The following is a 13,368-nucleotide window of genomic DNA, read 5'->3' on the forward strand; positions in this document are numbered from 1 at the left end:
CTATATTTCCAAATATTTGTGTGTGATTTTTATGAATTGAGTATTGCCAGTGTTGGAGAAGCTACTTTGAAACTGTAAGTTATGAGTAGCTTGTAGCATGGGAAGTAGTTAAAGTACAATTCAGCTTCTCTTTAAAAAAAAAAAAAAGTAGTTAGGTACACTACAAGCTATTAACAAAAAGTAGCTAATTACATTGAAGGTATTTAAAGAAGGAAATATTTAAGATATATAACAATCAGATGATATTATTTAATTTACTTTCTGACTGAAGTATGATTGCAGAATTTAATATTACTGGGTAGTTATAAACTGTATTTAATTAATGTGACATTCCCTACAATAATTAACCATATTTTACTAATGTAGCCATACATTAATCATTATATTTTTAGTAAAACCATGGTTTCCATCAAATAATTTGGTTACTACAGTTATGCTTACTACATTATTCTATAGTAATACCATGGATTATTTTGGTAAGGATAAAAGAAATAGGGTTACAACATTAATTAAACATAATTTATTTTTAATATACATTAATAAAACTTGAAAACACTCAAAAAAACTAAACACTAAAACTTTTTTTTTAATAAAATCAAAATATACTCACAAACAGCAACAATTAAATAAATCTTTTGCTTCAGAAGGAGCAAAAAAGAAGGCAATGACCCTTTAAGTCTTTGTGGGGCTCACGTGAATCAGTGAATCATTTATGTGATCTAGTTCATTTATATGAACTGCCTAAAATAACCTACTCACTAAAATTATTTGGAGCTCCCAACGCCAAACTGCTGAAAGAAATTATTTCCCAGCACTACATGAGAGAAAGAGGACCGTTTAGGTGAGCAAGATTGATAACTACATCGGCTCCATTGCTGCGTTTGCAATACAATGTGACAAATATAGCATTAATATAGCGCTACTCGTGGGAAAATGTTACTGCTTGTTACTGGAAAAGCTACACAATTGTTTAAGTAGCTAAACAACTGTCCACTTTTAATTAACTACTCCCTATCGCTGTAGCTGGCAACATGCTAACATCAGATTATATTGGAATCAATTGTGAGTCGAGTTGATCACATGAGAATTTGCTGCCTATGTAAAGCGAATCAGTCACTTATGAGGTTCCATTACGGTTAGGATGCAATCTTATAAGGCAGTTGCTTGTGTAGGCAGTAGACAGCGAGGCAGCTCATTCGGTTTTGAAAAAGAGATCAAATGTCTTTTAAGTAAGTCTGCCTTTAGAGAAAAAAAAAATTAAGTAGTATCTGTTACACAGAAGAGTGATGTGATGCTGTACCCTGCTTCATATGGGCATCTTAAACCATGCATTCATATCAGTTTTACAACTGTACCATGAAGTGTATAGCAGACAAATTAATTACACTGAAGAACCCACAAGCATCATGTGTAATTTTTCAAGGCTGAAGTCACTCCATCTCTTACCTTCCAGAGTGGTGCCTGTTCCCAAAAGTGGATCACCAAGACCAGAGGAGTAGCGAGCACTAACAAACAGCTCATACTCGGTGTCGGACAGCAGATTTTTCAATATAGTGCTTGTTGTGTCTCCTTTAACAAATATCTCTTTCCTTTCGCCACCATCAGGTTTGTAGGCCACATGATATTGAAGCACATTTCCTGGAGCGGCCCGCCACGAGAGCCTCATGCTGGACACAGTCTCGTTAAAGACCTTCAGGTCACGTGGAGAGCCCAGAACTGAGAAAGAATCACACAAATGGGATAAATCGACTTGTTTCGAAATATGTTTTCATTCTGGATCACTTTGAAGAGTTCAAGGAAATTGTGAAATGAAAGCCACAACTGACCTTCTTTGGTGGTGCCTTCAGTGTCCATTGAAGGCCCCATCCCCGTTGCATACTCAGCGTGCACTGTGACGCGGTAGGTGGTGATGGGTAGCAGCTCTTGGAGCACAATTGTGACCTGACTCCCATCAGTCTCTGCTTCCAATTTATTTCCTCCAGCCATAGGCTCATAGAACAGTCTGTACCTCAATACTGCTCCCAGAGCAGCTTTCCATGACACACGGAAGCTGTCCACAGTCTCCTCACTCACCATGAGGTTGCGGACACTGCCTATTTCTGATTTGGAAAAGTAGTTTGTGTTATCGCTTATATGTAGTTCAGGAAGCCAAGAAGCTTTATATGTCAGTGATAAGTGACTTTGACAGTGATCAAATACCTTCTAAAGTCGTCTCCTCTCCCGTCAAAGGAAAGCTGTCTCCTTTGTCATACTGGGCGATAACATTAACCTCATAGGTGGTCAGGGGGATTAGATTTGGCAGAGTGGTAGTCATGGTGTCATGAGAAACCACCAAAGAGATGTAGTCTCCCGTTATATCAGCCGCCGGTCTGAAACGCACCAGAAAAGACAGGACATCCTCTGCCTCAGAAATCCATGAGGCCCTAAAGCTCCTGGAGGTCACCTCAGAGAAGCTCAGTGACTTTGGTGGTATCAAACCTGTATGGTGAAACACATACCAAATGCATTCAGAATAGTAGGCTAGGGAGGGTAGAGTTACATGGGGTAACCTCCTCGTGGTCACTATAATGTGGTTCTCCCTCTCGGTGGGGCACATGGTGAGTTGTGCATGGATGCCATGGAGAATAGCATGAAGCCTCCACACACACTAGGTCTCCGCGGTAACGCGCTCAACAAGCCACGTGATAAGATGTGCAGATTGACTGTCTCAGTCGTGAAGGCAACTGAGATTCGTCCTCTGCCACCCGGATTGAGGTGAGTCACTACGCCACCACAAGGACTTAGAGCGCATTGGGAATTGGGCATCCCAAATTGGGGAGAAAAAGGGGTGGGAAGAAAAATTGCACTTTATGGAAGCTGAGGGCAACTCAAACAAAGAGAGTTGCATTATCCACCAGGACATGGAGTTTAATGAAGCTCATTTCAGAGATGCATTGTCATCAGCCAGAAATGTGGCACGTGTTTCATTCAACCCCATGTGGAAAGTCAGTCTGAGTCAGCATACTGTATATAAAGGAAAAATTGTTCATGTTAGAATGGTGTACATAGTGTGGTAGTACTTAGAGGTGTCCTCATATAAGAGATAACAAGTAGAGACTTGTTAATATGAACTGGATAAGACAGATATTAGACTGTGCAACTGAGCTATAAGAGAGGTAAATGTCCACTGCACTAGCTAAGGAACTGTAAAAGCATTGCATTTTGTTATAAATTCTAAAAACTATGAAATGCAATAAAATAACTGATAATACTGACACTGAAACTTGGCAGTATGTGGTGAATAACACAAATTTAGTATTGATTGTGATGATGTTGAGATATAATCAGCCTTATTTCTAAGAAGCCCACAACAGATGTTTTCAACGCTTAGTGTTCCCATAACTATTTGTTATAAAACAATTTGTCACCATGAATTTGCCAAGTATGGGGTTTTCCTGGATCAACATCTTCTGTTGGTCAGGGAACAACATTCCTGTCAAACAAACAGTCCAAATCCAATCCCTAACCCCACCCTAATCATAACCTACCCAGAATGAACTGCCTATCAGCGGGAAAGAATTGGCTGATAAGAATTTTGTTCAAGCCCTGAACTCCAGACCTATACCTAAACACTTTCCCTATTCCTAAAATCTGATTGGTTGATTGAAATGTTGTTAGAACCAACAAGAATGTAAAGTCATTGTAAAATATCCATCCGACTCACTGATATGAAATTAAATAACAGCAAAAACTTCACTCTTAAGGAGAAAGCAATATGTAACTGTAAAGTTAAAAAATGAAAGTTACCACCTACTTCTTTTCTTGATGTTATGGAGCTCCTGCTCAATCCTTAGGCAGATAGATGTGGTCAGTTCCTTTGAAATCCGCTCAAAGGCATCAAAGTCTTCCACCTCAAAAACATGGTTATCGGCAGGAACGTTAGCAATGGCCTCCAACTCGGAGCGCACAGCATCCTTAACTCCAACAGCAAAGATCTCCACGTCTGCATCCCTGAGCTTGTTGGCTGAGTCTCTGAAAGAGTCTGAGGACTTGCCGTCTGTGATGAGCACCATGACCCGTGGCACATTATCACGAGCGCCACGGCCTGAAACAAAGATCTTTTCCCTCACGTAGCTCATGGCCTTCCCAGTGTTGGTGGAGCCTCCACGGTATGGGAAGTTGCGTATTGCCTTGACCACAGCTGCAATGTCATGGTGCTTGTTCAGGGCAAACTCAGTGTGAGGATCCCTGCTGTACTGAACCAAGCTGATCTGCACCTTGTTAGGTCCGATATCAAAGGAATTGACGAGCACTTCTAGGAAGGCTCTAACTTTAGCAAAGTTAGCCAGTCCTATACTGTATGAGCCATCCACCAGGAGGACAATATCAGCTTGGACATCGACTTCAAGAGAACACTCTAAGGGGAAAAAAAATATTTGTGACCCTTCTCTCCATTGGAATTTTTAAATCTGATTAAAACAAGATTTTTATGGGAAAGCATTTATGAAAATGGATCAGTACACTAGGGTGGGTCTAAGGGTTGTATAGAGGTGCAGCATAGTGGTTAATCATCTGGGCCAGTAATTGAAACGTTGTGGGTCCAAGCCCTGCAAGGGGTGAGCTGTGAACTATTACCACTGCACACTTGATAAAAACAATGAAAGGGGCGCCGTATCATGGCTGACCCTGCACTCTGACCCCAGCTTAGCTGGGATATGTGAAAAAAAGAATTTCACTGTATATGTGCAAATGTATAATGTGTGATAAATAAATATAATTATAATTATAATTGAGTAGTCTTTAGCTCTCAAATCTCATTTGTGCTTCCATGTATTAAAACTTGGTACGTAGCAGTTGGTTGTGAGACACATAAAAACCGATGGCATCCGGCACCATTGATGTCAGACTTGCTGTTATGCATCTTCATGCTCAAAGTTTAAATAAGCAAATGCATGAATGAGATTTTAGAGTTACATCAGAGGGCTAGTTTTTAAGCAGGAACCATTTGAACTGAAATGGAATAGCAAGGTTGCTGCCTCCTGGATGTGGCAAGCACTTCAACATTTTGCCATCTGAATGGAAGAGGGGGTGGAAGGAGAGATCCGCCTTGACTAGTCTGCCATATGACCAGGGGGATGGTGGGGTTGGGGGGTGAATCTCCTTGAATGATTTGCCATCCAATGTGTGGAGGACATACATTGCATTAACAGTTTTTGCACCTCTGTATGTGGGTGAGTAGTGAGTTGGGGGGGGGGGGGGGGGGGCTTTCTCTGTTTTTTGTTTACTGTAATTTGCTTTGGATGATTGCATCTGTTAGATGAAAAATTTGTAAAGCTCTAACCTGTGGAGATTCTTACAGGCTGTGTCTTCTCCATGGCTATTTTTGGCTCGCTGGGGGTTAAACCTTTGAGGGCAAACAGACTGATCTTATATTCTGTCTCAGGAGACAGGTCTCTGACGTTGGCCAAGGTGATCCTGGGCCCTGTGTATAACTCCTGCCTCTTGGCACCTGCTATCACGGGGATGAGCTGAAGTTTATAGCCTGTGATGTCTCCTGGAGATGCATCCCACGTGACCCTCATAGATTTGGAGGAGATATCAGTTACACTGAGTTTTAAAGCTGGTTCTACAACTGTGAAAAATGTATATATAATCAGAGGTTTAAAATGACACCTTCCAAAAGACATCTTCCAATCTTCTTGGTCAACTCTTCATGAGTTTTAGCTACATTATGAGTGCATGTGTTAGGTTGTACCTTCCTCTCTGCTTACAAGGGAATTTAGCTGTTCCTCCACGCCAGAACACACCTCAGTGATGAGCTTCTTCTGCACCTGATTGATCATGTCAAAGTTTGGAACATTGTAGACATGCTTGTTGTGAGGAGTGGAGGCAATCTCCTTCAACTCATCCTCATCTGCATCTTTGATACCTGCATAAGACATGAAACACAGCTTGAAATAAAGTTTCATCATCTTTAAACCTTGATTTGAAGATATCAGATATATGCTTAAAAGAAACAGAAACACAAACCCAGGACAAAGATCTCTACTCCAATGTTCCTCAGCCGTTTGGCATACTCCTCCACTGGGTCCTGAGATTTTCCATCCGTGATGATCATGGCCACTTTTGGGAAGTTTTTCCTGCCTCCAGCTGCTTCCGTAAAAGAGTTTTTCACCAGATAGTCCATTGCATCACCTGTTTGAACATGCAGCACATCATGATACAAATCCATTTCCATGTCAAAAGGATGATTTCAAACATCAAGTACAACAGAATCCCCTTTAAGTGATACAGTCTACTTTGGAAGGATTTGGTGTTGAAAGGTATATCATAAACATTCATCTGATTTAGCCAGGGTGGCATGTTTTATGTCATGATGAAAGACAAAGTCAGTTAAGAAATGGTTGGTTGACCATGATTTTGCCAAGTAGGATGTGTTCTTGGATTAACATCCTTGGTTGGTCCTGGAACAACAAATCATGTCAACTACCCTTAAAGGTGGAAATGATAAGAATGTTGTTTAGGCATTAACCCTAGCTTAACCCAAACCCTACCCTTTTCCTAAATTGTAAAAAATCTGATTAGTTGATAGTAATAATGTTCTACCAGGACCAACAAGAATACTGATTAAGGAATGTGTCCTACATTGTAATCAAAGTGGTTCACACACCTGTCATGCTATTACCACCCTTATAGGGCAGATTTTTGATGGCTCGGAAAAGATCTGGTCGTCTGTAATGCTGGTTCAGGTTGAACTCTGTCCTGGTGTCTGTGCTGTACTGTACCACAGCCACTCTAGTCTTATCCTCCCCAATGTCAAACGCTCCCGCCAAGGCCCTAATGAAACTCCGAATGAATTTAAAGTTTTCTCTTCCCACACTCCAAGAGCCATCCACCAGGAAAACTAGATCCGCAATAGCACTTACTGAACACTCTGCATGACAAGGGAAGAAAGAGACATGAGTTAAAGCCCAAAGAGTTAGACCATGCTTCCAACTACAAAATGTTCTACAGTCTAAATGAAAAAGTAATTCAGCTAAAGGCAAGCAACATACATCACGTCAGCTTTTGTTTTGACACAATAATGAGAAATAGATTTTGTTTTTTATACAAAAGCAGTCTACTCAAGCATGTTTATTTAGCATAACTAGTCTGTTATTTTTGCAACTACTCTCAACTGATAATTAATGACTCCTAAAAGACATAAGCTATTAATAATTGTCCTGCATTAAGTCTTCTGGCTCTGTTTCATTCAACATTTCACAACACAAATATGCTTTCCAAGGCAATGGAAACTTTCAATAAACGTATTTCTGTTTTTTTTTAGACATGACTTCAAAACTCTATTATGAAAGCTAAATCTTGAGAACAGTCTCTATAACAAAAAAGGTTTTCTAGAATTTCAATGGGATTTTTTGGCTCCAGGATGATTTGGACCCACACAAAAGAAGGGAAAATTTAGTAGAATTGGATCAGAACAGTAATCTTTTCCACTAGTTGAAAACATGATGTGTGAGTGTTTGAGGATCAGTGAATGAGGCTGAAAGTGACTTCGCCTTTTTATCAGCCACTTTATCCAAAAGCACAAAGCTTTCATAAGCTCTGTGGAGGTGAGGGCATGGTCAAGCGTTCATCTGGAAAGAAAGTAAGCAGTAAGGGTTATCACCTGAGATGAATTGCTGGTAATTGCTTGTTTCTGTGTTCGCAGTAAGAGACGGGAAAATAAAAACAGCCAGTCCTCAGAGTGTGGCATGAGAGAGAGAGCTTCATACAACCTGAGAAAGTGCTGTTCGAATGAACATTGTGTTTGAGTGTTTGCCGCTGGAAAGCATGCTTGAGTGTTTACTGCTGGAAAGTGTAGTTTGAGTTTTTGTAAAATAAATAACCCCTTAGATTTGGATTCGCCGTCTCCCGCTTCCTTATTCCATTGAACTGTTACACTGGTGCTGAAATCTGGGAAATGAGGAAGAAGGATATGCTGCCATGGAGTCATTGATGCTGGAGGGAGTCTTTAGGTCCCTGGCCAGAATCCACCAGGCCCAACACTAGGCCCTCCTGGACCTAAGCATGGAGCAGCAGCAGCATTTCGAGGCACTCCTTCGGGCAAAGGAGGATGACCGGTGGGTGTTGTGGAGACTAGTACCCCAGGAGGGGATGGCCGCCACCCTTTCCCTGGCAGCAGCGAACCCTCATGTGTTGCTCACAAAGATGGGGCCGCAAGATGATCCAGGGGCCTACATCCAGCTCTTTGAGCACACGGCCAAAACCCTGAGATGACCACAGGAGCAATGGGCGGTACATCTTCTGCCACTGCTGACCGGGGAAGCCCAGATTGTGGCACAACATCTTCTGGTCGCCGACATCCTGAACCAAGCATTGTGATCAACTTGGTGGTGCTGGAGCAGTTTGTCTCCCGGCTGCCGAAGGGGATGGACGAATCGGTCCAGCTGGCGGAAGACCATCTGTTGGCGTTTCCGGGGTCTGGCATGCCCCATGCCCTTTTCCCCCTAATTGTCTCAGCCGTGGCTGTCTCTCCCCCCCTCCTTCCTTCCGTCCTGTTTTCCCAGAAATGGGGGAACATTCCCCTAAGACCAGCTCCCAGGTCATGGGGGTTCCCTGCTCCAACAAACCCGTCTCACCTCTCTTCATCCCAGGTGAGGGAACCTGCCGCCACAGATATGGGCGGGAGACTTGGGACGGTCTGCTGGAGTTGCAGGGATTGGGGTCATTGCCGAGATCAGTGCCCGGCAATGGAGGTGGGGGCCTTGATCCGGGTCCCCGACACTCCACAGACCTCCCCCCATCGAGCAGGGATGTACCAGATACCAGTGAGCCTTGGTGGATTCAGGTTGTAATCAAATCTCCATTCATCAATGCTTGGTTCAAAACAGGGTATTAGATGCAAATAATCGGGTGAGGGTGAGGTGTGTGCTCCGCGTCAGGCTGGCACCAGGGAGGGGGAGGCATCATCCCCCACCCTTAGGGAATTCCCGGTAGAGGATTTCCCTCTAGAGCAGTCATGAGACAAAACCCTGAAGCACGCGTTTGACCAAGTGAGAGTGATTGATGGTCAACGTCTTCAGCCGTGCATCACACTCACATATCAATATTTTGCAATTGTAAAAGATCAGTTGAATAAAGTGACACAGGACACTTGGACAAATGAAAATACAACCCAGTTGTTGATACCAAAGAGCCGTCGGGCGGCTCATCATAATCCGATGGCAGGTCACTTGGGACAGGGGAAAACACTAAGTCGTCTCATGGCCCGTTTCTATTGGCCGGGCATTTACAGGGATGTTTGCCGGTGGTGTGCAGCATGCCGTGAATGTCAGCTGGTGCATCTGCCGGCTGCTCCAAAAGTGCCATTGCGCCCTCTCCTACTGATCAAGGTCCCCTTCGAACGAATTGGTATGGACCTCGTCAGGCCACTAGAACGGGCAGCATGCGGGCATCACTTTGCATTAGTCCTGGTGGATTACGCAACACGATATCTGGAAGCAGTGCCTCTGCGCAACATCTCAGCACATAGTGTTTCAGAGGCACTCTTCAGAATTATCTCCCGAGTGGGGATTCCGAAAAAAATCCTCACTGATCAGGGCACTGCTTTTATGTCACTTACACTAAACGAGCTGTACTAATTATTGGGGATTAAATCGATTCGGACAAGCGTGTCCCATCCACAAATGGATGGCTTGGTCGAACGATTTAATCAGACCTTAAAAATATGATTCGTAAGTTCATGCACGAAGATGCTCAAACTGGGATAAGTGGCTCGAACCCCTGTTATTTGCAGTGCAAGAGGTCCTGCAAGCCTCCACGGGGTTTTCCCAGTTTTAATTGTTATATGGGCTTTTAGCCCCATGGTGTGTTAGACATCATGAAGGAAAATTGGGAGGAGGGACCTTCATAGAGCAAAAGTGAAATTCAATACATTCTTGACCTGTGCAAAACTCCACACACTGGGGCGAGTATCACAGGAGAATTTTCTGCAGGTGCAATCCCAGCTGTATAACAAGGGAGCTCGGCTACAGTAGTTTGCACAGGGAGAAAAAGTACATGTATTACTGCCCACATCGAGCTCAGAATTACTTGCGAAGTGGTAAGGGCCCTTTGAGGTCACACGGCGAGTTGGGGAAGTCGACTATGAGGTGGTACGTACAGTATGGATAGTGATGGGGCACATCAGATTTACCATCTCAACCTCCTAAAACCATGGAGAGAGGCAGTCCCCATATCCTTTGCGACGGTAGTTCTGGAGGGGGAGGAGCTCAGATCGGAGGTGAATTTAAAAGTCAATTAATTCACCCTGGTCCCTTGTGGAGACCACCTCTCGCCGTCACAATGTACGGAGATGGCCAAGTTGCAAAATAATTTTTCTGAAATGTTCTCACCTCTCCCTGGCCACGCTAACCTCATAGAACACCACATTGAAACAACCCATGGGGTAGTGGTACTTAGTTGTCCCTACCGCCTACCCGAACACAAGAAACAGGTAGTACAGGAAAAATTGTGATATGAGGGTAATAAAAGAATCCCACAGTGATTGGGCCGGTGGTTCTGGTGCCTAAGAGCAATGGCTCAGTCCGATTCTGTGTGGATTATAGGAAATTCATGAAATTTGATGTGTATCCAATGCCTCGTATTGAGGAACTGCTCGATCGTTTGGGCACGGCTTGCTTTTATTCGACACTGGATTTGACAAAGGGGTATTGGTAGATCCCCTTAATGCCAATGTCCCATGAAAAAATAGCCTTCTTTTAATAAGCCACACTGTTTGGTTTATACCAATTTTTGACCCTTCCATTTGGTTTGTTTGGGGCATTGGCACATGCAGCATCTGGAGTCCGACCTGACGTCGTTGCAATGGGTAGGGCTCATGGCAAACCCAAAGAAGTGCGCAATTGGGCGGGTGGAGGTATGGTATCTGGGGTTCCACTTGGGCCACGGTCAGGTGCGGCCCCAAATTGATAAAACCGCAGCGATTGTGACCTGCCCGACACCCAAGTCCAAAAAGTAGGTGAGACTATTATAGGTGGCTAGCTATTATAGAAGGTTTGTGCCTAATTATTCGGATGTCACCAGCCCACTGACTGAGCTCACTAGAAAGGGAGCTCCAGACCCGGTCCAGTGGACGGATCCACGCCAACAAGCATTCACGCAGGTAAAAGCCGCATTTTGTGGCAGGCCGCTTCTGCATTCCCCTGACTTCTCTCTCCCTTTTGTTTTGCAGACGGACGCAGGGGGCTGGGTGCTGTACTGTCCCAGGTGGTGGAGGGGGAGGAGGGCCCGGTGCTGTACATTAGTCGGAAGCTCTCTATGAGAGAGACTAAGTACAGCACAATATAGAAGGAGTGCTTGGCCATCAACTGGCCGGTCCTCACCCTCTGCCACTATTTGATGGGACGGGCATTCACCCTCTGTTCGGACCATGCCCCACTCCAATGGCGGATGCCAACGCCTGGATCACCCGGTGGTATCTGGCACTCCAGCCATTTAAGTTTGAGGTGGTCCACAGACCGGCACAGATGGCTGTCATGGACTTCCTCTCCAGAAGTGGGGGGGAGTCGGCAGTCGGATGGTTCCCTGGCCTGAGTCGGGCGGTGGGGGTATGTGGAGGCGAGAGCATGGTCGAGCGTTCATCCGGAAAGAGAGTAAGCGGTAAGGGCCCTCATCTGAGATGAATTGCTGGTAATTGCTTGTTTCTGTGTTCGCAGTGAGAGATGGGGGAAATAAAAAGGGACAGTCCTCAGAGTGTGGCAAGACAGAGAGAGCTTCACACACCCCGAGAGAGTACTGTTCGAATGAACATTGTGTTTGAGTGTTTGCCGCTGGAAAGCGTGCCTGACTGGCTGCATCTCTGCCTGGTACAGCAATAGCACAGCCCACAACCGCAAAGAACTGCAAAGGATGGTGCGAACTGCCAGACACATCGTCGGAGGTGAGCTTCCCTCCCTTGAGGACATATGTACCAGGCAGTGTGTGAAAAAAGCTCGGAGGATCATCAGAGACTCCAGCCACCTGAGCCATGGGCTGTTCTCACTGCTACCATCAGGCAGGCGGTATCGCAGCATCAGGACCCGCACCAGCCGACTCCATGATAGCTTCTTCCCCCAAGCAATCAGACTTTTGAACTCTTGATCTCCCACGATCAAAATACATCAGCACTGCACTTTATTATTCTTACTCTTATACCTCACACCGGACTGTCATAAATTGTATTATTATTATATTATATTCTCTCTTAACAACTTACTATCAACCGACAGCCTACTGTACATTCTATATATACTATATATACTTTTTTTTTTATTGAATAATGTGTATCTATATTGTGTGTATTTTATACTGTACAGTGTATGTTATTATTTGTACATTGTGTTGTGTGTAATTACGTGTATATTAGACTTTAAATTGTGTTGTGTTAATTTGATGGTATTGTAAATTGGTACATGTCTCATTACTGTCATGACTGCTATGTTGATCGGAACTGCACCCAAGAATTTCACACACCATTGCACTTGTGTATATGGCTGTGTGACAATAAAAGTGATTTGATTTGATTTGAATGTTTACTGCTCAAAAACGTAGTTTGATTTTTTGTAAAATAAATAACCCCTTTGTGTTGGATTCGCTATCTCCCACTTCCTCATTCCACTGAACTGTTACAGATTCTATTTAAATGTTTTTAATTAAAGGCAATTTTTACATTTCCAACCACAACTAGGGCAAAGTTTCTATGCAAGCAGTAACAAATTTACAAAGACCACAGTGGTTGGAGAAAAAAAGTCCAGAGTAAAAATATATTATATTGTACATAAAATGCCATTTGATGGCTGACCAGTACCAAGAATATCCAATAATCTGAACTGTTTAAAGGAATAGTTCTCCTAAAAAAAATTGCTGATAATTTACTCACCCTCAGGCCATCTAAATGTATATGACCTTCTTTCTTCATCAGAACAGGATTTAAGATTTTTAGGAAAGTATCCCAGATTTTTAGCCTCATCCAATGCAAGTGAATGGACACCAGTATTTGACAGTTCAAAAAGCACACTAAGTCAGCATCAAAGTAATCCACACGACTCCAGCCGATCAAGTAATGTCTTTTGAAGTTAATCGATACGTTTGTGTGAAAAACAAATCGCTAATTAAAACTTTATTAACTTTAAAAAAAATTGCTTCCTGTAAACACTCAATGCCTCACGTCGCTGTTGTGTGACGTCATCACATTGGCGTGATCATGTGAGAATTCAGAAGTTCTGCTCTGTTTACCAGAGAGGAACGTACTTCACGCGAAAGTTAGGTCAATACAAACAGCTACAGAGAGCTGGCGGAAGCACCGATTTAAAGTTCAAAACGTTTTAATTAGCGATTTGTTTTTCACAC

General features: G+C 43.5%; 1 protein-coding gene across 4 annotated transcripts in view; it reads right to left on the bottom strand.

Moving 5' to 3' along the window:
• The window catches only part of LOC127410922 (collagen alpha-1(XII) chain-like), a 164,242-nt gene that overhangs the window by 143,135 nt on the left and 7,739 nt on the right, over nt 1-13,368 (bottom strand). For 3 of the 4 annotated variants that reach the window (XM_051646171.1, XM_051646169.1, XM_051646168.1), the window contains 8 exons: nt 6,650-6,913; nt 6,010-6,174; nt 5,735-5,908; nt 5,321-5,611; nt 3,794-4,396; nt 2,200-2,478; nt 1,827-2,099; nt 1,447-1,716 (listed from right to left, as the gene is read on the bottom strand). The exons of the other annotated variant lie outside the window; for it this stretch is intronic. In XM_051646171.1, coding sequence (XP_051502131.1) covers nt 1,447-1,716; nt 1,827-2,099; nt 2,200-2,478; nt 3,794-4,396; nt 5,321-5,611; nt 5,735-5,908; nt 6,010-6,174; nt 6,650-6,913 — 2,319 coding nt within the window. The remainder of the gene's footprint in view (nt 1-1,446; nt 1,717-1,826; nt 2,100-2,199; nt 2,479-3,793; nt 4,397-5,320; nt 5,612-5,734; nt 5,909-6,009; nt 6,175-6,649; nt 6,914-13,368) is intronic. 4 annotated transcript variants of the gene reach the window in all.

The sequence above is a fragment of the Myxocyprinus asiaticus genome, chromosome 20 (assembly GCF_019703515.2).
Source record: "Myxocyprinus asiaticus isolate MX2 ecotype Aquarium Trade chromosome 20, UBuf_Myxa_2, whole genome shotgun sequence".
Taxonomy (NCBI): domain Eukaryota; kingdom Metazoa; phylum Chordata; class Actinopteri; order Cypriniformes; family Catostomidae; genus Myxocyprinus; species Myxocyprinus asiaticus.